This window comes from Labrus mixtus, chromosome 22 (assembly GCF_963584025.1).
Source record: "Labrus mixtus chromosome 22, fLabMix1.1, whole genome shotgun sequence".
Taxonomy (NCBI): Eukaryota; Metazoa; Chordata; class Actinopteri; order Labriformes; family Labridae; genus Labrus; species Labrus mixtus.
The window spans coordinates 8665262-8690316 of NC_083633.1; the positions used below are offsets into that span (position 1 = coordinate 8665262).

General features: G+C 45.1%; 4 protein-coding genes and 1 long non-coding RNA gene across 6 annotated transcripts in view; 4 read left to right on the forward strand and 1 right to left on the reverse strand.

Moving 5' to 3' along the window:
* The window catches only part of golt1ba (golgi transport 1Ba), a 7910-nt gene extending 6236 nt beyond the window's left edge, over positions 1 to 1674 (forward strand). For both annotated transcript variants that reach the window (XM_061029983.1, XM_061029982.1), the window contains one exon: positions 1 to 1674. This exon is cut by the window's left edge and continues 844 nt beyond it. The gene's annotated coding sequence lies outside the window, so the exon portion shown is untranslated.
* The window catches only part of LOC132956491 (uncharacterized), an 89673-nt gene that overhangs the window by 40017 nt on the left and 24601 nt on the right, over positions 1 to 25055 (forward strand). The gene's annotated exons all lie outside the window — the stretch shown is intronic.
* On the forward strand, positions 2872 to 6439 carry spx (spexin hormone). The gene is made up of 6 exons (XM_061029985.1): positions 2872 to 3205; positions 3757 to 3840; positions 3972 to 4029; positions 4590 to 4652; positions 5329 to 5415; positions 6265 to 6439. The coding sequence occupies exons 1-6, from the start codon at positions 3200 to 3202 to the stop codon at positions 6327 to 6329; spliced, it is 363 nt and encodes a 120-aa protein (XP_060885968.1). The 5' UTR covers positions 2872 to 3199; the 3' UTR covers positions 6330 to 6439.
* gys2 (glycogen synthase 2) lies at positions 7398 to 22259 on the reverse strand. Its single transcript, XM_061029964.1, has 17 exons — positions 22210 to 22259; positions 19992 to 20227; positions 17466 to 17647; positions 16034 to 16225; positions 15721 to 15906; positions 14717 to 14861; positions 13772 to 13889; positions 13553 to 13673; positions 12833 to 12939; positions 12620 to 12679; positions 11952 to 12030; positions 9688 to 9801; positions 9482 to 9608; positions 9156 to 9251; positions 8870 to 9033; positions 8517 to 8597; positions 7398 to 7730 (listed from the first exon to the last, which is right to left on the reverse strand). Exons 1-17 carry the CDS (start codon positions 22242 to 22244, stop codon positions 7542 to 7544), a joined length of 2232 nt encoding a protein of 743 aa, XP_060885947.1. The 5' UTR covers positions 22245 to 22259; the 3' UTR covers positions 7398 to 7541.
* On the forward strand, positions 22375 to 24479 carry kiss2 (kisspeptin 2). The gene is made up of 2 exons (XM_061029984.1): positions 22375 to 22556; positions 24101 to 24479. The coding sequence occupies exons 1-2, from the start codon at positions 22451 to 22453 to the stop codon at positions 24364 to 24366; spliced, it is 372 nt and encodes a 123-aa protein (XP_060885967.1). The 5' UTR covers positions 22375 to 22450; the 3' UTR covers positions 24367 to 24479.

The window sequence follows — 25055 nt, forward strand, 5'->3', positions numbered from 1 at the left end:
TGAGTGTTACTGTCCGGAAAAAAACACCAGGTGGACACGGGGCCTTAATCAGTCCTGTGGACGTGTTGTCAAGTTATTTTCACTCATAAACTATCAAGTCGCGTGATGTTCTTGTCAGGTATTCGCTAACCCAACAGAGGTGCTCCTGGCGGCGTCCACGTTGGTCGTCCGGCTTGTTTCCAACTCTTCTCTGGAACGTGGTCAACTCGGGTGTGACGTCACTCCCAGCTCCTAGCTCCGAGGTAAATGGAACGCACCATAGAGCTAACGGGCAACTAGCATTAATACCGGACTACAGCGCCACCTCTCAGCCAGTGGCCACTTTTTGTATTGCAGCAAAAAAGGAATTCCCCTGAATCCCAAAAAAGCTTTTTCTTCTCCTCTGAAGTCTTTGAAATTTACGATTGCTTTTCAAGACAGCGGGTTTCAAGACAATATGACCTCTGCTCTCTGAATGATCGACTGAAGCCAAATGTACCAAAGCTTTAGAAAAGCTGCGTCTATTTCATAACACAGGCGTGTAGGAGAGAACTCTAGCAAACAGAAACGTAGCCAACGTATTTGTACAATTCAGGCCGTGTGTTGTCTGCAGTATTTTTGTTGCTGCGGTATCAGAATAGATCAAGATATGGTTATAGCCTGGCGGTTGGGGTGTGCGCCCTGCGTACAGAGGCTGTGGTCCTCTTGGCAGCAGCCGCGGGTTCGAGTCCGGCCTCGGCCCCTACGCTGCACACCGTCGCCTGCTCTCTCCTCCCAATGTTACCCGTCTCACTTCAGCTATCGAAGCGCAAATAGCCCGAAATAATTATGTTTAGAAAATAAGGTATGGTTTGATTTTTACTAGCATTGCATGAAGGTTTCAAATTCTTGTGTTGCAACGGCCTTCGCTGACCTTTATAACGGAGGAGAGGGACGACTCTCACTGTTACTGTTTTTTGATTCATAGAAGTTTAATTGTTGTGAAACGTTTCTCACGTCAAGAAAAGTGAAGATTTCAGACGTCATTTCACGTTTTAACAGTCAGCTAACTGTTTTAGTTTAAGGAGTTGAGCAGCGTTATGAGACGTGTAGCTCAGAAACCTCCTGATTGATTTGATACTAGCGACAGTAAAATCCCTCATTTCCGCCTCTGCCCGAAACGCTTCATTTCAGCTGCTGTCTCTTTAAGGCCCCGCCTCCTTAGTGCCCACTCTTCCTCTGTTTGCAGTCACAGGGACATTTTGAGTGAGCTGCCCGGGTGGGCGTGTCCTACAACTTTGCTCTGATACGTCGACAGAACCTGACGTCGGGTTCTGGCAACGTCTCGTTCAGAGCAGCTGGTTTAGTACGGACATCCAACATCACAACATTTTATATTTAAAGATGAAATGAATAAACGGACTCTTCTTGAACCGGAGGACGAACGCTCCTCAACACTTAATGGGGAAGCAGCTTCTCTTCTCTTCTTTCTCCCTCTTCGAGCGTCTCCTCTCTGTCTGCATTCATCCAGTGTCCTTAAACATCTGTTCAGCTTCAAATCTTCAGATTTGTCTTCATGTTTCTCCAGCTGTGGGTGTTTTTTGTTGCTCTGCTCGGAGCATCCAGAAACTGACGTTACCTGTGAAATGACGACGTGTGTTTTTTCTTGTACGGCACTTTTGTAAATATACTTTGGAATCAAGCTTTGTATCTGCACTCCTCAATGTGTCTGCTTCTTTATTCCTCGCCTGTCTTTGACTCTAAATCACATTTTTCCGCTTCCACATATTAGATTATATATTTATTTATATATAGATATGATAACCTTCAGGCCTGGAGCACGTCCATCGAGATCATTGAGACATGCAGCAAAGGTCAGAGGTCGACCCAAAGCCACTGCCACGAGGACCATAGACCCTGGACATGGGGCACGCGTCATAACAGTGAGGCTATCGGCGCTCCCTTGTAGCGTTTTTGTAAGCAGATATGGGATTTTGACTTGAGATGATTTATTGAATTTACTCGTCTCTCCTGATTGAAGTAGAGAATTTAGGAATTATTGTTCATAACTTTGAAATACGTAAATGAGTGTTGAAGTCAAAACCACACTAACCGAGACCAAGACGTACCCGAGACCAGAGTGCACCGAGACCAAGTCAAGACCAAGACCATAAATATCACAGAAAGAATCTTCATCTTGTGTGCAGGGGGCGTGTCCCTCACTTAGACCGTAACACCGGGAAGGTTGTGGTCTTAACCGGGGGAAAAAATCAAACTACAAATGATTTGAAGTTATTTGTTTTTTTTTAGAAAGAGACATTTTTTTCTAATTAGAGTAATGACATGGAAATATAGCCGATCAGTGGTGGTCATGACGGGACCGAGTAAACATGCTTTCAATTCTGAGACGAGAGAAAAAGTGACCGATCTAGAGACCAAGACCGATTTCGAGTTCTACAACTCTAAGAAAAAAGGAATCTGTCAAATAAACAAAAACTAAATGTTTACTACTAATACTACTTTGTATAACATAATGGTGGTGAACGCCGCTTGTTGCCCCCCCCCCCCCCCCCCCCCCCTGGATTTTTGTCTAGGGCCCCTAAAGACATTAGATCCGGCACTGATAACTTTGGTTCAGGAACAGGACCAGTGACCTCAGTATGTCTGATAATCCTCCATCAGCCTCCCTCACAGTCTGCAGCTGCTCTGTTGGTTAATGATTTCCCTGCAGCTCCATTCATTATTCGAAGTGTGGCCTTTTGATTCATAAAATCCAGCTCTCATCTCTCCGCGTTCTGCTCCACTGAGCACGGTGCAAACATATCAATAACCCCACAGAGGGGGGGGGGGGGGGGGGGACGTTGAGCACAGGTTCCCCACAGTATCACCCTCAGCCGGACCACATTTCACCCGCGCGGCCTGCAGCTCCATTATGAGTTATTAAACTCCACCACGGAGCAGAGCGCGCGCGTATGGCAGCTGTTTTAATTCAGAAATATTTACAGTTCACTCTGCTGCTCAGTGAATGGAGCAGGATCGATCCGTGACTCCGTTCATTCATATTTTTTTCAACTCGCCTCCGATTCATTATATTGGCGTGACCTATGGCTGCAGGAGCGCGCGCGCCCATAGGGACCCCCGCCCCGGAGGATATAAATACAGGAGGAGGGCTCACAGCCGGAATGTTTTCACTGCCTCATCCTCCCTGCAGGACACCTGAAGTCTCAGCCTCTCTGACAACATGAAGGTAAGAACAAGGCGCGGAAAGTTTTGGGTTCCTGGTGCGAAAATCTTCGAACTGAAACGGTTTGATTCTCTGTTACCTAGGTTTGCTCTTCTTGTTTTTATTTTCCATAAATTTAATATAATTAAATATTAATAATAAATATAATATTAATATAATATATTAATATTATATTTAATATAGAATAGGAAACTGTCGAAAAGTATGAAAGAAAATGCGATTATAAATTAAAACAACTAAACTAAATCACATTTTTGCCACTTCTTCAAAGTGCATTCATCTTTTTCCTGGCTTTACCCAGAATCCACCTGCTGATAAAACATGTATTTCCTAATCATGGTTAATCTCTTCTGCATGTAAAATATTAATAAACTTTGCATAGAAGTTACGGGGCTTCACCAGGAATCTAAGGTTCAGTGTAAAGCGTCACGAGGCGCACACCCTGCGCGTAATTACGCACGGAAACGCAGGTGTCAGACTGAGTCTTTCTCTAAAAAATAATGCTAAAGGATTAAAAGTTGTGAATTAAAAAAGTTTGTGTTTTGCCCTCACAGGGTTTGAGGACGATCACAATCACTTATGTACTCACCCTTTTGCTGCTGGCCTCGTTTATCTCTCAGTCGTGGAGCGCACCGAAGGTACAGCGGATTGGTTTGGTTCTCTGTTCGTCTTTAACTCTGAAGTTTTCCCACAATGCCTGCAGAAAAAAGATTTGTGTCAGTTTGAAAAGAAGTTGCTTTTTATAACTTCCTTTGTTTCTTTATTTAAGAGTTCTTTCCAGCGGAGGAACTGGACCCCTCAGGCGATGCTCTACCTGAAGGGCACTCGTAAGTACTCACCTGACTCACCTGCTCATCGTCTCTCTGCGCAAAAAGGGAGAGAAAGTGTTTAGATTAACAGAGAAAGAAACACATTTTGAATAAAATGCTGCATGCATGAGAGGAGGCAGTCTTTGTCAAATCAGGCAGAGTTCAAATCAACCTTCAGATGAAACATTAAAATCTTAAAGTACTGTGCATGCTGCAGATTTAATTAATCATGTTTTTATTGTCTTTTAAGTTGAGCTACCTTTGGATCTCCATGTTGTTCAAACTACAAAAAGAGAAACTTAATTTATTTAGCTGTGAAAAGAACAACTGCACATTCTGTTATAAATATTTATTACCACTTTGTGCTTTTCCAGCCGCCTAGAATCTCTTGGCCGTGATGATTTTATGTTTCTCACAGTTTAAGAAGCTTCTAAAGTCTTGTTAAAAAAGAAACAGATGAAGTTCTACTTTCTGAAATGTTTGTTTTCTAAATGTCGCTCTCAGGTGTTTAAAGACGTTTCAGGAAACATAAACTCCCCTCAAAGAGACCTGTGATTTTCTGTTCTGTCTTGTTCCAGAGGGGCGCAGGTTCATCTCAGAGGACAGAAAGGAAGGAGACGTCTACGACACGTTACACTTAGGTACAACAAACATTTCAAAACAAGTTCATTTGCATATTTTAAGAAGTACTGTTCGTCTTCTCAAGTCATTTTGAGTTTGCCATTTGTTGCCCACAGGAGACGATCTTTGTTGGGTGTGTTTATTTCATCTGTTCTCAAACTGTAATCTGCATTCTTCCATGTTTGATTTCTGTCCCACGAGGAGAAATGATCCTATGTGTTCGATCATTGCTCCTTGTCAGAGATGATCTGTGTGGGGGTTTTGTTGGGGCGGCTGTGGCTCAGTCGGTCGTCGCTCAACCGGAAAGTCAGGGGTTCGATCCCCAGCTCCTGCAGCTACAAGTCCGATGTGTCCTTGAAAAAAACACTTAACCCCAAGTTGCTCCCTCTGCTTGGTCGGCAGCGTGTGAATGGATAAGTTAATACTGATGGACTCTTTGCTCAGCAGCCTCTACCATCAGTGTGTGAATGTGTCAGTGTGACCTGCGGTGTAAAAGAGCTTTGAGGAGTCAGAAGACTAAAAAAGTTCAAGTCCATTTATCATTTTATTAACTGCAGAAATAATTGATTTGATGTCTGTATCATCTGTCATTGGCGACCTGTGTTTGTTTAGTTTTTACCTGCAGAGATCGTCTGTGTGTTTGCTGTTTGTCAAAGATAAACTGTTCTTTATAACGCGTGTTTTTGTCTCTCTTAGAGACGCGCAGTCAGAACACGGAGAAGCTGAGCGTGGATCAGGCAGCCACCGTCCTGCTCAACTTCCTGCAGCAGGCCAAAGAGGGAGGTGAGGGCCACGCCTGCACCTTCCTACCTTTATTTATTCATTATTAACATGAAATTAAGTGCTGAGAAACATTATCATTACAGCTGCTGAGGTTAGAATTCAGAAAATCAGGCGGAGATAAAGAAACTCTGGAGATGAACAGTCGGGTTTTCTTCACCAACCATGGAGGTGCATGAAGAGAGAAAGGTTTCAGCAAAAAGCTGCAGCAGCACTTGTAGTATGAAGATCAATTTTATTAACTTTTTGTTTTAGACCAAGACGTTTCGGCTTCTGGCGTTCCTCAGGGTCATGAAGGCCCTGGAGATAATGGAGCTAAAAAAGGAAAAGAGACACATGGTTAAATTTTAATCACATTTATGATTTATTTAAGGAAGGTTTGATCGTCATGCATCCAGGGGCGTGGCCAGTATATTTTATTTTAGTATAGCTCATTTCATTCGGTTAGTATTATAAATCAGAGATGCAGCGACCGGGACAATCAGGGCCGATGTTTGCAACATTTTCGCTCATGTTTGACGATGAAAATAAGTCAGAGTTTGTCCAGCAGGTGACTTCATCAGCCCGATAAAAACTACTCCTCTCTGAATCAGTAGTTAGGTGTGCTAGATGTCAGCATTAAATTGATTTGGCACAACAGATAAACATCGACTACAGACATTGGTTCGTGTCTGTCAACACGGCCGATATCAGTCGATATTGATGTTGACCTGATGCATCATTAGTTTAAATAGTGACTTTGGACATAGGAAGATGTTTTCAGTGGGTCATTTGCAGAATTAATTTTAAATGGTTTGTTCCCTTAACACGTCTGGTCTGTGTATGACTCAAGACTTTCCTTTCCTTGTGTAGGCGATGAAAACCCAGACGAGGTGTATTTCCAGGAGCTGCCGGTGTGGAAGAGAGAATATTTCTGATTGTCTTTCGTATGTTTGTGAAGCTGTCGGACGGACTGGGTGTAAATACGGAATCTCTGAAAATGTTTAAAATGTGATGTTTTAATAAAAAGTTTGAATTCATAACACAATTTATCTTCATTTATTATGACTTTTTATATTTCCCTGAAATCAGTAGACTTGTATTATTGATTGTGCATTTATTGAAAAGCAGAAGTAAAATGTTGGAGGAGGTTGTGGTGAACGTTTTTCATTTTGAACTTCCTTTAAAGGACTGCAGCTACTTAAAGGTCACATATTCTCCTCCTCTTCAACTCAGTGTAAATAAGTCTCAGAGCGCCTCAAAACGTGTGTGAAGTTTATTGTTCTAAATCCACTCTGATCCTTTATTTGATCATGTCTATAAACCCCTCTATTTTAGCCTTGCTCAGAACAGGCTGTTTCTGTGTCTGTACCTTTAAATATGTAAATGAGCTGTGTCTGACCACGCCCCCTCTCTGGAAGGGCTTGGGTGTCTCTGGCTTTCTTGCTCCATGTCCTATTGTTTACAGTGAGAAGGCAGACTCAGAGGGCAGAACAAACACCTAGCTGTGGGAGTGTCACCCACGTGGGGGAGGGGTTACTGCCCTTTGTGATGTCATGAAGGGAAAATCTCCAAACGGTCTGTTTGAGCACACATTTTTCTGAAAAGAGGAGCAGACAGAAGACGGAGAGGATGGATTTTTCTCATCATTGGGGGTTTGTAGACAGACTAGGGACACATTAGAGTTAGAGAAACATGGTGAAACTTTAACTGAGTGGGAGAGACACTTGAATTACATAACTTCCACCAGCGTTACATTATGGGGTAAAACTCAGTAGAGCAGCTGACAGAGTCAATATTTGACTTCTGAAATCCTGATCTTCAAACAAAGGGAAGCTGCTCGTGTTCACATCACAGCCACATGTTAATGTCCAAAAGGAAAACCTGAACTCTCAAACAAACATGAAGCACTCAAATCTAGCAGAGAAGATGAATATTGTGTAAAATAGTCTCACAATGAAAACAACAGTGGGCCAAGAACAGAACCCAACTTCAGAACAGGAGCCTTCGTTTTGTGACTGACGCTTTTTAATTATCTCACAAATCATCAAACTTTGAAGAAACCTTTAGTGTAACAGAAGTGGAAATGCAAAGACTTGGAGCAGTACAGGATGCTGATTTCATTACAGTGAGGATGTGATCACACCATTTCAGTTTCCCGGCACGGCTCCCAGCACGAACGGAGACTTGATGTTCAGCCTGTCCCTCTCAGCCTCCTCGTCTTCATCGTACGGCTCATCGTCGTCGTCCTCCGCGTCGCTGTGGTGGGGGGTCGAATGGACAGAGGCGGAGGGTGACGGGGGCACCGAGTACGGACGAGGGTAACGGAAACCATCGCTCTGAGGAAACAGAGATGATTATTAATAAAGCTGCTTCGGCTTTTTAAAAAATATTTTCTGTTTATTTCTAATAAAACCACCTGAGAACAATTTAACCTCATCATGGTGCGTTCAGGTGCTGATAAGAAATGGGACAAGAGAGTTCAGACTTCCCTTCCCGCTCAAAAAACACATTTTCTCTCCATCAGCCCTCTAGCCTTTATCCGTCGTCTTTCTCCCCTCTTCCTCTTTCTCCTTCCTACTTTACTACTTTCCCTCTTCTTTCCTTTTCCCTCCTTTGTGTGATTTTTCTTTCCCTGCAATCGTTTATTTCAACCCCTTTTTCCTTTCTCCTCCCTAACCATGACCTTCCATCTTTTCTACGTCTGCCACCTTTTTGTTTTCTCTTCATCTTCCCATTTCACGTCCTCCATATCCGCCACCAGTTTCTTCCCTTTCCTTTTCCTAATTCCTCCTTTCCTTCCTTCTCTGGGGTCTCATGTTCCACGGCGTTACGTGGCTCTGCACTCCACCATGACGGTCTGTCAATCATCTAAATGTTAGCCCGTCAATTAAAGCAGCCCGTGCGGGTAAAATCCTGCAGCCTCCTTCATGTGTCGGACATGAGAAGAGTTCACATGTTCATGTGTGTGACGCTTTCAGAGAGCGAATCACTGAAGAGGACAGACGTTGGTGATTTTCACAGTAAACACCTGCTCTGGGTGATTCATTTTCTCCTCCTACATTGGCCCGAGAATGTGAAACTTACATACTCGTGACTCCTCATGTCATCACAGTGTTCCTCACCTTCAGAGGCGCCATGGGGTCCATCTTGAACTTGTCTGGGAAAGCTCTGCTCAGCGTCAGATGACGAGCGTTTATGTAGAACTGCAGACGGCAAAACGGCAAATCAGTTTATGAACAACACGTGTGAGAAAATCTTACAGAGTTCAAAACACAAAGAGCATCATGACAGTGGGACAACTCTCTCTTAAACGTGGCGTGCACTCAATTTATAGCAAGTTATCCAAGTTTAAGACCTAGAATAAATCTCAGCTATGGTTGTAAATGTACATTTATTTTCCAAAGACAGCACTCTGCGTGTTAAGAGATCATTCTGCTGTCACACATCAGTCTGTTCTGGTGCTGCAGAAACACACCCGTCCCAGGTATCTCCAGTCCAGCAGCTCAGAAAGCCTCTCGGTTCGGTTCCTCTGGATGATCCGCTGACGGCGCGACTGCTGACAGAAACTGAACATGAACTGAGTCAGCTGGTTACACGACTCGTCCGCTGAACGGAACCGCCGGTCCACGATGTAAATACCTGAGGGGGAGGTGGAGAGAGTGGAGGAGAGAGCACAGTCAGACTCTGAGGACTAACGCAGCTCCTGAAAACACGTCTGTGTGTTTGCGTCTGTGTGTGTGTGCGTCTGTGTGTGTGCGTACCATACGCAGTAGGGTCTGAGACGTGCTCCTCCATGAAGCAGCCGAAACCGGACAGGTTGGTGGTCACACTGGGGATCCCCATCACAGTACATTCACCTGGAGAGGTACATTCAAATACAACGCTGTTGCTGCCGTGTGTTTGAAACACTTGACAAAAGTCGCTCTCAAACATCCCCCCCCCTCCCCTCCCCCTCCTGTCTAACAGGGAAAGTCTTCCGCTGTCAGGTGCATGTGTGAACAAACAGATCAGGAGGATTTCAGGGGCAGTCCTCCTGAAATGCTCTAGAAACTTTCATGTGTGGGAACGTCTTGTGTCAGAAGGTTACCGGGTGTGTATCCCCAGGGCTCGTAGTAGGACGGGAACACGCCGAGGTTACAGCCACGGACAAAGTCCTCGTAGTCCATGGGCAGCAGAGGACTGGTGGAGGACAGGAACTCAGGGTGGAAGATGATCTGACACGAGGACAGACGTTACGCGTGAGTAAGTCAGCACCAGTTGCGTACAGACATCCACATTCAACCAGCTCGTTACCTTGACGCGGTCGTTCCTGGAGTTGAAGAGGCCGATGCGTCTGACGTTGGACAGGATGGGGTCTGTGGCGTCGTCCAGCATGTTGTGAGTGGTCACTGGAGGGAGGCTGTGTCTCTGAGAGGAGACAGGTTAGTCAGTAAATGGACAAAATAAAAGACTCCAGGGAGGATCCGCATACGAGTCGTTCAGATAACATGTGTAACTATAGATTAACGAGTCGTTGCTTTCATGCTGATTTGAAGAAATCCATTTACCTTCCAGGGAAAATAATTTCCATAATGATCCAATCAATACGTTCATTGTTTCAGGATTAAAGATTGAAACATGTACGACAATCAGACACACACATACACAGCGGTGCTCGGCAGTTAACCTTTCAGACTGTGATTCAGAGCAGTATTGATCAGCAGAGGCATTAGCTAAACACGGAGCTAACGATATCTGATTACCGTCTCACACCAACGCCTCACTACATGAAAGGAGTCACACATTTAATCTACAGGTCACATGATGACTGTCACTTCTCTGAAAGGAGACAACAAACCTGAGGCACAACTCTACAACCCGTTTAGCTTTTGCACCACAGGTAAAAACAAAACCTGCAAAGAGCTCTGCATCGGTCTGTAAACCTTTCTGTGTTCTAACCTCTCTCCATTTTTCAAAAAGCATCTCCAACATTGATCCTAGTTTGAGCACGTTTCTGCTCGTGGAGCTTATTAGAAACCTGCAGAGGCTTTTTAGGTCGGTTACAATCACTTCTATCTGAACCACTTCTCTTGCCCGCTTCCATCGCTGCAACACCTGTTGGTTTGACCTGATAACTGCTCTCATATCTGACAAACCGAGGGGCGTCCAAAACGGCCGTGTGGGGGTGCCTTAAAAGCGCCTACCTTCTCTGGTCCAAACAAATCCAGAGCATTCAGGAGCAGAATCTAAAGTTAGAAGGAGGACATACTGGCTGCTGCATTGTTGTCAGAGAAGCCAGCACTTCAACATAGCATGTTTCCTTAATGTCTGATCATATAGTGAGGTCACTTTATCATTTCACTCACTACACATCTTACTGATTGGACCTTTAATCTGTAAATAGATGTCTTCTTTTTAAGTCGGGGACTGAGAGGAATCTTTAAACTGGACGTCTAACTTTGGCTGGTATTTAAAGGATGGGGTTGTTGGGAGGGAAACGAGGAGGGCCAAACATGAAAAATAACAAAGAGAGAATTAATCTCGACGTTTTTTCCTCCAATCGGCAATCAGGTCGACTCACCGATCGATCACTCTTCACACTCTTACAGTCAATACCGTTCACGCTCCGTTTCCCAGAGCATATTGACATGGGCATAAATTCATGTAATTGAAAAGAAGACCTTTTTATAAGCGCTGTGTTTTGTGACACGGTGCTGTAACATAGATCACCTCCACATTGACGGCGCGCTATTGACCCGCGGGTCGCCCGACATGGCGGCTGCATGTTCATTCATACTTTCCCTTGCAGGGGAATCCCCTCCATGTGCTGCAATAACTCGCTCATATTGATCCAGCAGAGTTAATGACTTCCCCCCTCCATTCATAGAAAACTGAGCCGAGGAGATGAGGGGGTCAAGATTTATCTCTACAGCTTTTTCTCTCTGCAGATATTTTTAAACCTGCGTCTGTGAACTGACGAGCAGCAGCAATCTTTAAAGACACAGAGAGCCTCATTTAGAAGAGTTAATGCTTTTCTCAAGTAATTCCTGAAGTAGACGACGAGTTCTCTAGCTTCTATTTCTTCAATGGAAAGGAGTTACAGTAGCCCGATGCTGTTTAACGCCTTTGTACCATCCTCAGAGGTAGTAACAGAGGAGGGACGGTTTCAGTGGAGCTATTGGGGGAGCGCAGCGCTGTGTCTGCATGTATGTCTGACTCTGTGTTTATGTGGCTGCTGTGGCTCAGTGGTAGAGTCAGGGGGGTTTGATCCCCAGCTCCTGCAGCCGCATTTCCAATGTGTCCTTCGGCAAGACACTTAACCCCAAGTTGCACGACGCCCCGCATTCCTGCTGATGCTGAGCCAATCCGCCTGTCAATCTCCCGGTCCTTTTTACCCTCACTGTGAACGAGACCCTGAGATATTTAAACTCTTCCACATAATCCTCAGAACACGAGGTGGAACCAGAGTCTGTACAACCCAAAGGTTCTGAGATTAGGGAATGAATAGATATGAGGAAAAACCAAACACGACCGATGAAAACCCGCCACTCTGACTGTAAACGGAGAACTGTGCGTACCTGTGTGGCGTAGATGGCTCTCTTCATGATGGTGAAGTCGTCTCTGTCCAGGATGGAGTTCATGTCTGGGATCTCTCCTCTGAGGACAAAACAAATTAGATCATGTTTGATCTGAATCTAACAACCACACTAAGGGCTGATTTAAACAGGAATTATAGAGGTGGAAAACACATTAGCATGAATATATGATGACCCCGATTATAAGGCACATTTCTTTAGCTTTATTTAAATAGAACAGCAGATAAGAGTGTGAGGAATGAAACTCAGGAACCCAGACTGCCCGCCCAGAGGACCCTCGGTACATGGCGCCACCCAACCGCGAGGCCATCAGCCCCCCCTGACGAAGACTTCATGAAGAGCAAACTGGTTTTTATAAAGAAAACAATTGTAGAGGTGCAATGCAACTTCTGTTTCACTGATTCTGTTGCTCCACATTCCCTGTTTTCAAAGAGAGACTGAACCACGGACGTCTCTCTCTCTCTCTCTCTCTCTCTCTCTCTCTCTTTGATTCTCTCTACCTGCAGAGCATCTGGCTGCAGATCGGACCCTACTCTCTATAAAGTTAAGTTTTTCCGTCTGTTGTTATGAATGAATACTGGCAGCAGTTTGACCCCAAATAAAATACGACCCCTTATGTTCTTATATCAGACACAGAGACGAGTACTTACTTTAACAGAGCCTCGTACAGGTTTTTACCAAACTTCTCCTTCACAGAGTGAGCGGTGTCCCTGAGAGAGTCAGAGGAAAACATGAATTCAACGCGGACCTTCAGGCCAAACTCAAAGACAGAGAGGATCTAGGTCACAGTGGATTCAACCACATATGAAGTGTTTCATGACGTCCACATGTTGTGATGAACTGTTAGTTAAAGGAAGACGTACCAGAGCTGTTTGCGCACCGCCTGACCTTTCAGCGACTCCACGTTGAAGTTGTTGGTTTTAGCCGGCATGATGAAGAAAACTACGACCGTCACGTCGTTTCTGTGGACCTGTGGATGAAGCGATGGTCGAGTTCAGCAAGGCTTTAATTCCTATAGAACCTCCGACATGAAGATTGAACTTGGTCTGAAGGCGCACTCGCACCACGCCCCTCTAACGCTCCTGGATTGTCTCGATTATGCGAGGTGGTGATCGATTGTCCACCTCTTCCAACCGTGCTGTGACAGTTAAAAATGTGTACTGTACCTTTAAGACATACTGTGTCGCTAGGGGAGCGACGTCACTAAACCGGGACGGTTCCAGGGCCGAGGACGTGAACTGAGCTTGATCACAGAACCGAGTACTCAGATTAGTCCAATGAACTGGACTTTGGGGGGTCAGTTGTACTTTGGCTTGGTACGGATTGCCGAGTGCGCCCTCAAAAGCAGTCTGCAGAACACTTTAAGATCTGCATGTAGTCATGGACTTAACTGCATCTTAATAAGGTCCTAATCTCTAAAATCAGCTTCATCAACTATAATATGTGTCCCCTCTCTCAGGGTGAATCCATGTCTGCCTCCTCTTTGATATTAAAAGTATTTTGAAGGTGTATTTTATGCTGATTTTGCACATTTGAAGCATACAGCAGAGTTCTTCTAGATCAGAAGGTCTGCAGGTCCTCACCCGCAGCAGGTAGTTGAGTCTGGACAGCGATTCAAGGAAGATATCCGCTCCTTTGTTGGAGAACTCGTAGCGTCCAGCGATGAAGAAGAAGAGCGTTTTCTCCAGGTTAAAGTCCAGATGCCTGTCGAGAGGAGAATCAGAGTCGGGAAACGGTTCGAGTCATATTCATCTTTGACTGAAGAAGACCATTAACGTGTGTCTGGGATAGATCTAACCCACCCGTAGAAGTGACCTCTCACAAACTCCTGGATGCGAGCCTTGCTGGTGGCGTGCAGGTTCTGAAACTCGTGCATCGCCGAGAACTTCTTCACATTCAGACCGTTCGGCGTCACCACATCTGTAATCATGAAACAACAATTTAGAGATTCTTACGGAAGTTATGTTATTTTTCAAACAGGAAGTTTAACAGCCCGATTACACAGAGATGCACCGCCAGGAAAGGGTCACCAGTAAAACCATTCGTCGCTGTTATCTGCTGTGCAACATGTTTTTATAGCGGTGTAAGGGCGTGCAGAAAAAGCGTGCAGAAAACTTTTCAGCTCAAGACGCCGAGTCGCAGCGCTCACTTTTGGCAGAAGCAGCCAATCAAATCCAGCGTGAGGATCTACCTCCACTCTTTATGACATTTCCCACTTCTTTTATTTGGTCACCTGTATGCACACGCGGCACCGCTCCACAGGCGCTCCCAGCTGTTTTTGTCCCTCAGATCTACTTAAGCGTTTGAGGAGCAGCCCCGCCTATCAGACCCTGAACCCTTTGGGGGTCATCCTCTTGGGACCAAATGATTGATTTGGGAATGAGGAGGTAAACAACAGCCCAGCTGACGTCAAAACGATGCTGACGAGAGATTCATTTCGATTTTCATGATTTGGAGAATCAACAAAGATAACTGGTGGTCTCTTTGTGTGGTTCAGTCTGATTGGGATTATTTCCTCTGTTGCGATGGACGTCGTTGTCCGTCATGTCAACCTCTGACCTGCCGCTTTGCATTGTGGGAAATGGTACATTAGGGAGACTGGTTTGATGCAGACTTTAGATTTTTCCTGAATCAGTTCGAGGATGTCACATCTGTTCTCGTTTTAGACCAATCAGGACGTACTGCTCGTTTAGAAAAAGGCTTCCCGTGCTGGAGTTTGAGGGTGTAATGGTGAAAAGTTTCCCCACCTGGCTTCCTGTGCAGCATCTGGTGAGCTTCCACGGCGGTGATCTGAGAGACGGTGGTGAAGACGTGAGCGCAGTGGACGGCTGCTCGCTCCAGACAGTAACGATGGTAGATCTGCCTCTCGCCCGCCTCCTTATCCACGTCAAACTGTAACACACACACACACACACACACACACACACACACACACACACACACACACACACACACACACACACACACACACACACACACACACACACACACACACACACACACACACACACACACACACACACACACACACACACACACACACACACACACACACACACACACACACACACACACACACACACACACACACACACACACACACACACACACACACACACACACACACACACACACACACACACACACACACACACACACACACACACACACACACACACACACACACACACACACACACACACACACACACACACACACACACACACACACACACACACACACACACACACACACACAGATAAATTCAGACTTTCCAGGACTGTGTGTGTGTGTCACAGTTCATAAATCTGAAAATGAATACTGATGTGATTCCATCGACTAAACAAACAAAGTTCCTCTGCAGGTTACAAACACCTGCTCAGTCAACGATTCGGCGGTGAGTGGCCTTTAGCTGCACGCTGACCTTTAGCGTGTGAGCGGCGGAGCCAATTACACGCTACACACTGACATCTGCACACACAACACAACAACACTAATGATGCTCTAAGTGGATGTAAAGACGGCGAGATTCGGGCTGAAGCTCTGAACGAGAAAACGATTATTAGGTAACAGAAATGTGAGCGTGTTCAGAAGTTCAGATCGTTCTTGTTTGATGCATCTTTATGTTATTATCTATCCGTCTATAATATCGATGTGGACTTGCACAGGAAACTTTGACTTTGAGGTGCATTAACGAGGAGGACGTTTGAGAAACAACTTCTCTTCCTGCATGACGTCATCGCCCTCTCACCTTGCCCAGGTTGTTGTAGAAGTCTGCGTTCCCGGCACACAGGTATCGTCCCAGCAGCGTGGCGTGTGTGGTGAAGATGGTGGCCATGGGGATCTTGCGGGAGCGAGAGAGAATAAGGCCTGGACCCGCCTGCCACTCGTGGAATTGAGCGATGACATTCGGTGTGTCTCCCAGCTCGTCTGTCAGCTGAACAACCAAAGAGAAGAGAGAGAGAGAGAGAGAGAGAGAGAGAGAGAGAGTTTAAAGTGTCAAAATTAAAATGTGGACGTTCAGAAGCGGTGACACAGAGAGGGGGTTAAAGAGCAGCTGCGACCTCTTTGAAGAACCAGGCGATCAGGGAGCCCAGGATGAGCGCGTCGTTGGCCTCGCGGTCCTCGAAGGGCAGGCCGATGTTGCAGGTGTGCCACAGGTCCCCCTTCCAGCGGTCCAGGTTCCAGGCAGCAGAGCCCACGTCGAACAGGATCACGTAGGGACTGCCCTCGATCAGCCAGCGGCCAAAATGGACCTGCGGCATCGACACCAGCAGAGGAGGAACACGTTTAGAAAGCGTTTTTTTCGGAATCCAATCTTACAGTGATCCTGAAAACATGCAGAGTTCAGAGCTCACACAGCACGAGAGACCTGTTTCTGCCTGCTAGAGTCAGTGTCCAGTGTCTTCCTTTAAGTAGCAGAAGAAATAACGCGTGTTCAATAGTTCAACTTTTGAAATATAACACAGTCTAATACAGATATGAAACCATTTCATGCACATTTCTCTGCAGCTTTGCCCAGCAAGGTTTTTGTTACCTTCACTAGTGAGTTGAAAGGATGTTTCATAGAGTTTCACGGTTTAGTCGTAAGCTTGAAAAAGAGAAAACTAGTGAACACGTCCAAGCGAAATGCAAACAGGTGCAGAAACAGAGAGAAAGGTCTGCACACTGTTCAGCTCCTAATGAGCAGCTTAAACATGGCAACGTCTTCCCGCAGGTTTCTGGGCCTAGGGGGACCTGAACAGGCTCTCAGGTGAACTTAAGATCCAGCAGTCAACATGTGCTCTCTCTCCTTTAAACCTGTAGAGATGCCTTATTCATTCACTTTTCCCCCAATAATTAAATAAACAGTTTAAAGGTCTCTTCTGTGACGTCCCCTAAGAGAAGACATCCAGCTCCAGGTCTCATATGGGTTCTTAGTGAATCAGGCTCCTCTGTGTGCATGAAAGGTAAATAAAAGATCAGAAAAAACACCATCATGTTCTGCTTCTCTGGTATAGGAGCGCCATCTAGTGGCCAGCATTTGTTGGTAGGAGGTGAACAGCATCAGTGAGAGAGGAACATTTCCCTCGTGTTTCAACAAAGTTAAGATTTTTGGTTTTTTATGTGCCTTTATTAGAAAGACAGGAAAGTAGATAGAGTCAGAAATCAAGGAGAGAGAGGGGGGGGGGGACATGCAGGAAAGGAGCCACAGGTCTGATTTGAACCCGGGGCCGCCTGCGTAGAGGACTAAAGCCTCTTTACATGGGGCGCGCACATTTACCACTGCACCACCAGCGCCCCAACATAAAGTAATTGAAGACAAAAAGGAAGTCAAAAGTCCCGAGTTACATGTTCTTGTTCATTAGAGAGGTAATAAGAGGTAATGTCCAATGACTGTATCATCATGTCCCTGTTTGAAGGACGACCAGCTTTAAAGTTTCTAAATCATTAAAACCACGACAGCGTCTTTGATTCTATTCAAACATTAAGCCGATATCTCTCCGTGTCTCTCACCTGGCAGCCGTTGTTGATGAGTGCGTCCATGGCCTTCCTGATGGCGGGGTGCGGCGGCTCGCAGCCCTCCACCTGCGTCTTAAAGTTGTGATCGAAGTACGGCCCCATCATAAAGTAGTTCTCCCCCCACTCGTCCACCGTGATCTTAGCTTTGGTCTGAATCACCGTGTAGATCCCTCCGACTGCAGGCACACACACAAAGACAGAAGTCGCCTTAACAATCACTCTGCAGGAAGATTCAGTACAGCCGAGGCAAATCTCACACATCATATATCCTAATAGAGTAAGGAGGTCCTCGGTTTGTCAGATATGAGAGCAGTTATCAGGTCAAACCAACAGGTGTTGCAGCGATGGAAGCGGGCAAGTGAAGTGGTTCAGATAGAAGTGATTGTACTCGACCTAAAAAGCCTCTGCATGTTTCTAATAAGCTCCACGAGCAGAAACGTGCTCAAATTAGGATCAATGTTGGAGAAGCTTTTTGAAAAATGGAGAGAGGTTAGAACACAGAAAGGTTTACAGACTGATGCAGAGCTGGATAAACACTGAAGCTTCAGTGTCCACCACATGGTAACCTGTGTGAGCATCGACTCTAGAGAGGAGGGGGTTGAGACAGCTCTCTACAATGTTTAGAATTTGGACTGCAGTACCCATTTTAAACACTAGGTGTCAGAGCTACATACTGCTCCTTTAATAAAAAGTTTATTTTGAATCTATCGCCCTCCTTCCTAACTCTAACTGTTGATACACAAACTATTGAGTGACACAAACAAACAGAATGAATCGAAATGTCAAAGTCCAAACATGTGGATCTGTTTCGCTTGGTGTCAAAGACAAATATTGATATGACGGAGCAGACAGAGTCGGTGAGCTCACTCTGACGTCCGAGCTGCATCATCGACGAGATGTTATATAAGAAGACGGTAGAACGACCGATAACCTCTGAACTGTTGGAAAACAACGTCAGGCTGCACAGAAACACAGAGTTTATATTCCAACAGCGTCCAAACGCTTGTCACGGTGCGAAATATTCAAGTCGTCGAGGAGGAAGAAGAGAAGAGGGGAATAAAGTGACAGCTGCACGTTTCTATTCCTGACATTAAAACCTGATGCTTAAAATCATTAATAAAACCGCTCATTATGAGATGTGTCTTCTAAACTCTTCAAGGTTATGTCGTGCGCCACATGCACAGAGACTGTAGTCCTGTCAGCGGGTTTGAATCCGACCTCGGCCCTTTGCAGCATGCCGTCCCCGACTCTCTCTCCTCCCAGTGTTTCCTGTCTCTCTTCAGCTGTCCTGTCCATAAAAGGCAAAAAGGCCAAAAAGCTTTTCATTCTGGTGGTTAACGATTTTGGTTGCCCCTTTTTTTTGGAGGCATCTACTGGAAGTACAAACACTCCGAGGCCTCTTTGGTTCCTCCTGACGGCTGTGACGGCGTGCAGAAGCCCGACAACACACGCGACCTCTGTGTGGTGATCTCACAAAAGGGCGGTTGTTGATCAGCAGCAACACGCCAACAACTTTGTCATCGGTTAACCTCCCAAAATGTCAGCCTGAGGCAGACTCGACAGGGCAGAAAAAAACAAACAGGAAGGTGCACAGGTTTGCAATCTGCATTCCCAATGAATTATTCATTGAACATCAGAGGTTTCCTGGAGGAGGAAAATACATCACAGTATGAAAAATATTTACCAGAAACAATCAGGGGTGGACTAACGGATGGGAACGCCGACGCCAAAGCAAGATTTGCAAACGCTCCACTCCACAGCGTCTTTGCTTTTTGAGGGAACTTGTTGATCGTAGCTTCATTTGAAGCACAGTGAACTTAAGGGTTAAGTGTTTGTTCTGGACAAAACGCCCTCAAAGCGGACATAAATAGCGGAAACAAATGTGTTGTATATGTTCCATGACAAACCAGCTCACATTGAATTTAGATCACAGGTTCATAGTGTCCTTCTGCACCCCCTTTGGTCTGAATGTGCACTTTGAGCTTCAGGCTGCAGGTGCAGGATGTGGACTAAAAAGAAGCCTTTGCATCCTTCATCTCATGCAGCACACTGAACTTGGCTCGTGATATTTTTTTCCAATACGTGCATATTTGTTTTTACATTCATTCTGCCTTTGATTTCATTCACTGACATGTGGGCATCAGGAAGCTCAATCAGCCAAAGCATGTTGCAACTTCTGTGCAGTTTAATGTTTAGCTCTTCAGAGGGAGCAGACTGGATTCAATGTTTGCTCTTTCTGGGGAAAAGAGGCGATGTTTAGGGTAGAGGACTTCATTTAGACACTCTGATAGACATAACAATGTGTTTGTCTGTGTTCTTTTCAATGTTCTTTTTAAGTTCTCTGTGCTCAATCTGAGACATGCAGAAAGTTTCCTTCTTCATTCAAACAGTGAGCCAGTCGATGACATGAAGGCCGAGTTCTATCCAGTCAAAAATGCCCTAGTTGAACTTACAGTATTTCTACTTAATAGATGCATCTATTCAAAGATGTATTTCCTGTCAGAGGTGAAGCATCTGTACCTTTGTTGGTGACCTCCCAGGCCACCTCGAACAGCAGCAGGTCCTCCACGGGCAGCTCGTCCTCCTCCCAGGACGGCAGCAGCCCGCTCAGGGACGTCATGGACAGGGAGCGAGACAGCGGCATCTCACAGCGTCTGGAGGTCCCGACAGAAAGCAGCTGGAATCGAGAAACTGTGGAACCTGTGGATCCTTCAGACGAGACTGTGGAGGTCCTGGACGAGGCGGGGACAGACCTCCTGACACAACAGGAGGAGATAAAAGAGAGTGACGGGGTCAAAGAGCTGCAACCCGCCTACTGAGGATGACCTCCAACCAGCAGGAGGGGACGTTTACCTTACACACACACAGACACACACAGACACACACGTCAGGGTTAAAGGTTTGCTGGAGTTGTGTGTGATGAACTCGGTGGGATTGTGAAATGTTGATGAATGGAAGCAGGTCTGCACACGAGGACGAAGGGTAGTCACATTTATTTAGAAAGCACATTTAAAAACAGCAGCAGCACTAAAGAAACAACAAACACTAGTTTACAACGATTATATACAAAAATCACAACAAAGAAATCAATAAGTAATCCACCTATACAGGACCAGAGGGCTCAAACACTAACGTATAAAAATACGATTTGAGGCAAAGGGGGCGGACTTGATGGAAGGGGGGGCGGCTGTTCCACAGTTTAGGGTCTTTGACTGCAAAGGCACGGTCGACTTTGAGCTCGATGTGTGAGCGATGGACCGCCACGAGGCCCATGTCGGCGGATCTAAGGGGACTAGATGAAGTGTACGGGCTGAGGCGATCAGATATGTGCAGGGGGGCCGAGCCATTCAGGACTTTAAAAACTAATTAACCCTGAAGCGTAGTGGGAGCCAGTGAAGTGACGCTAGGATCGGACTGATAGGCTCCCTCTTCCTGGACCCAGTCAGCAGCCGGACTGCATTGTTTTGGACCAGCTGCAGGCGGGACAGGGACGACTGGATCATCCCGGTATATAACCAAGTACAGTCATGAAGCCAGGAGAAGATGAACGTATGAATAACCGGAAAAATAAACTACAGAATCACTTTTGTGTTTTTGATGGTTTTGATGGACAAACTGTGGTTCAGTGGCGCCCTCTGGCTTTTAAACAGAGCGGCTGCTCTGTGGTAACCATGGACACCAACAGAGCAGCTGCTCTGTGGTAACCATGGACACCAACAGAGGAGCTGCTCTGTGGTAACCATGGACACCAACAGAGGAGCTGCTCTGTGGTAACCATGGACACCAACAGAGGAGCTGCTCTGTGGTAACCATGGACACCAACAGAGGAGCTGCTCTGTGGTAACCATGGACACCAACAGAGCAGCTGCTCTGTGGTAACCATGGACACCAACAAAGGTGTTGCTCTACCAACAGTAGAACAGGGTGATTGGGTTGCTTAGCAACAGTCTTGCTTCAGGTTAAGTATGGGAAAAGTTGTGTTGGTGGAGTTAAAAAATAATCTGTTGTTGATTTTTACCTTTTGTCCTTTTATTTCCTGCTCATGTATAACTGTTATATACTGTGATTATCTTCAGACCCAATCACAGCAGAGCTGATTTTCAGGACGACATCACGACCTAAGAGTTTGATTTTAATCATCAGCCCGGGCTTTGACGCTTAGGATGGCTGCACCATGAATTCAGAAGTTGAGCATTTGCTGTGAACACATCATGAAAGTCTGAATTTTTCACAATACATTTCCAGATGAATCTTAAATGTGGTTTTCAGTTACCCTCACATTCATTTGTGCCAGTTTAGAGGTCAGAACATTTTTTTTTTGAGTTATTTTGGATTCAGGAGGGAAATGTTGTTGTTGTGTAAAACATAAAGAACAGCAGACAGATGTAGAGATGTGAGTTATAGATAATATGCACTCTATCCTGTCTTCTCTTAACTTAACTCAAGTTAAGTTTTGACCTTCAGGGTTCTCCTAAGAGGACTAACGCTCCTGATATCTACGAGTTCTCCTCAATCAGATCCTGGAAATGTTTCATAAACAGCATCATTTCCCTTCAGCTGCAAACACGACCGTGCACGGTGCAGCAGGGATACATCAAACAGCAGTTTACCACATCTCAGTCCATCTCTCTGCCTCTGTGACCAATCAGAAGCCTGATCTGTGTGTTTACACGTCGGGCTGCCTCGAGTCACTTATCTGCTTTTTTACGTTTTCATTAATTCACCGACATGCACTCACATGTTGCCCGACACAGGCAGAGTCGTCACTGTCATCCTTTTTCCCAGAAGAGCCGATCATGAATGATGCATTTTTCCAAAACGCTCCGCAATTTAGCGCACGGAGACGCAGGGCGGACGTGATTGGCTGAGAGCAGCAGGAGCACGAGGTCACCTGGTGGAAATATAAAACAGGTGAACGGGCGCATGCACTTTAATTTTCACACCCTGAGACGGAGGAACACTTTTTTAAAAAATCCGACATGAGGCTGGCGGCTCTGGTGGTGGTCTGCGGGCTCATCGTGGGTCAGGATGGACGAGGAGCAGCTCTGCAGGGAGCCGACTCTGTGCAGAAGACACCTGACACAGGTAGGAGGAAGATCAATATGAAGTAAACTGGGAGATAAAAGTCTTTAGATAATATTATTATTTTCTACAGGTTTGTTTTGGGGCTTTCCATGCCTTTATTTCAGAGATAGGACGATGGATAGAGTGAGAACTGGGTGAGAGTGGGGGGTGACATGCGGGAAAGGAGCCACAGGTCAGGTTTGAACCTGGAAGTGTCCGTACATGGGACGCGTGCACTAACCTCTAAGCCACTAGCGCCCCTAGATAATACTCTTGAATACCTTTTTAGATCACTCGATTGTAAGGATGAGCAGAGACGACGTCACAACAGATTATCTCGATTAAAAACCTGTTTTTGGTTCTTTGCATGAATCTAAATATTTTAAGACTTTTTAGATTTTAGTCGAGTAAATTTAATTTATTAATTATTTGTTTAATGTGGTTTTACACACGAAACATTTGATCAACCAATGAACGAGTAAGTACGTAAAGTTTTTTTTATAGAGCAGACGTCACAAAGTGCTTCACAGTAAAGGATTGAGCAGAGACGTTACAAACAGAGACATGAAATTAGACACAGACAGATGAAAAAAAAAAAAAAAGTGTCCATAGCGTTCACGGCTCTCAGATCAGCAGAAAGACCGCTCCAAAAATGGAGGTGCCATAACCTCTAAGTCTTGTGCGAGGAACAACCAGCAGACCCCGGTCAGAGGACCTCAGGGACCTGCTGGTGTTATATGGCTTCAGCAGCTGGAGCTCGCCCATGCACGCCTCTAAACACGATAAACAAGAAGTTTAAACTGGATTCTGAAACTGATGAGGAGCCTCAAAGACTTAGAGACATGAGACCGTCTGGATGATTTCGTCAGCAACTTAGCAGCAGCATTTTGGACCTCTTGTAAGTAGGGATGTAAAGATTTAAAAAAAAAAGTCAAATCTCAACCAAGAACATCCTCCTCATACTCCTCAAACGCTGCCTGCTCTCCTCCCTTAACTGTGCCTCTCCATCGCTCTCCCATCCCCTGATATCTGTCCCAGATGTGTTCTCTGTTTGGCCCCTCATGGACCTGGAAAACATCCTCGGGTCCCCTGAATGGCGCTTTCTGTATTTAATCTATCATTTTTAATCTTCATTTTTACGTTCGACAGAAAAAACATTCAAACAGAAACATGCAGCGAAAGAAAAACTTAAAGCTTGACGAATAAAGAGAACTCTCCATTAGTTAAATAATGAAATGCATTTTTTATTTTTTTTTTATTTAAAGGTTTATTTTTGAGCTTTTGATTACTTTTATGATTTGAGACAGGACAGAGGATAGAGCCAGGAATCAGAGAGAGAGCGAGAAAGTGGGGGATGACATTTTTTGTGGATGATTTTGACTAATATTTGTTCAGAGATCACAGCATTAAAAACATGTGAAGATGGTCGTTTTCGACTTCCGTAGAAATATCAACAGGCGCTTCGTCTTTTAAAAAGTCCCTCACCTGTCTCTCACCCAGCTGCAGGCTGCAGGTGAATTCTGTGTACTCACCTTCTCTAATGTTGTCTCCGGTGTCCTCCACAGGTTCAGTCCTCTCCGCTCTCAGCAGGAGGTCCACCGGAGAGTTTCCGGAGGAGGACCCGAGCACGTGCTTCTCTCTGCGGGAGAACGAGGAGCAGCGGCAGCTCCTCTGCAACGACCGGAGGAGCAAGTTCAACTTCAACCCGTTCGGGCTCCGCTTCGGGAAACGGTACAACGGCTACATTTACCGGAGGGCCGTGCAACGAGCCCGGACGAGGAAGCTAACGCCGCTTTCTCTTTTCTCGCGAGAACTGGAGGTGCCCACCTGAGACAAATGAGTGCACTCACCTGAGGAGGACAGGTGGTCTGCTGGAAATGGCCTTCCTGCTGCTGATAATGTGATGCTTCTATGAATAAAACTTTTTGTACTCACTTGTTGGCTCCCGGGAAATCATTTCACGATTCATAAATCAAGAAAAAAAAAATATAATAATAATAATAATAATATATATATATATATATATATATATATATATATATATATATATATAAAACATCGAGAAACACAAAGACCTGAAATGTCATGTCGTCATGTTTGATTAATTTGTCTCGTAAAAATTTAAAAAAGTTTAAAAATTACAAAGTCAAATTGATTTTGTTGAGTTTGTCCATTTTTTGTCTGCAGTGACGTCATCCAACCACGAGGTGGCGCTGCCACCAAACAACAGAAAGCATGCACAGCACGTGAATAAAAACAAAAATCATACTTTACTGTGGAACTATAAAACCACTGAATAATAACTGAATCTAAAACAGAGAAACGATGTATAAAAAATAACTTGAAAAGTTTCATGGCTTCATTTGACGCCACAAACAACTTAAAAATAAAAAGTGTTTTTTATTTTTGTTTTAGGGTGAAAGTGTTTAACTTCTTGTCTTTATTAATCAATTACTTGTTTTCACATTAAAATGTAAGAAAAAATGTGCAAGATTTAGTCCTTTAATTTTAATTTTTTGT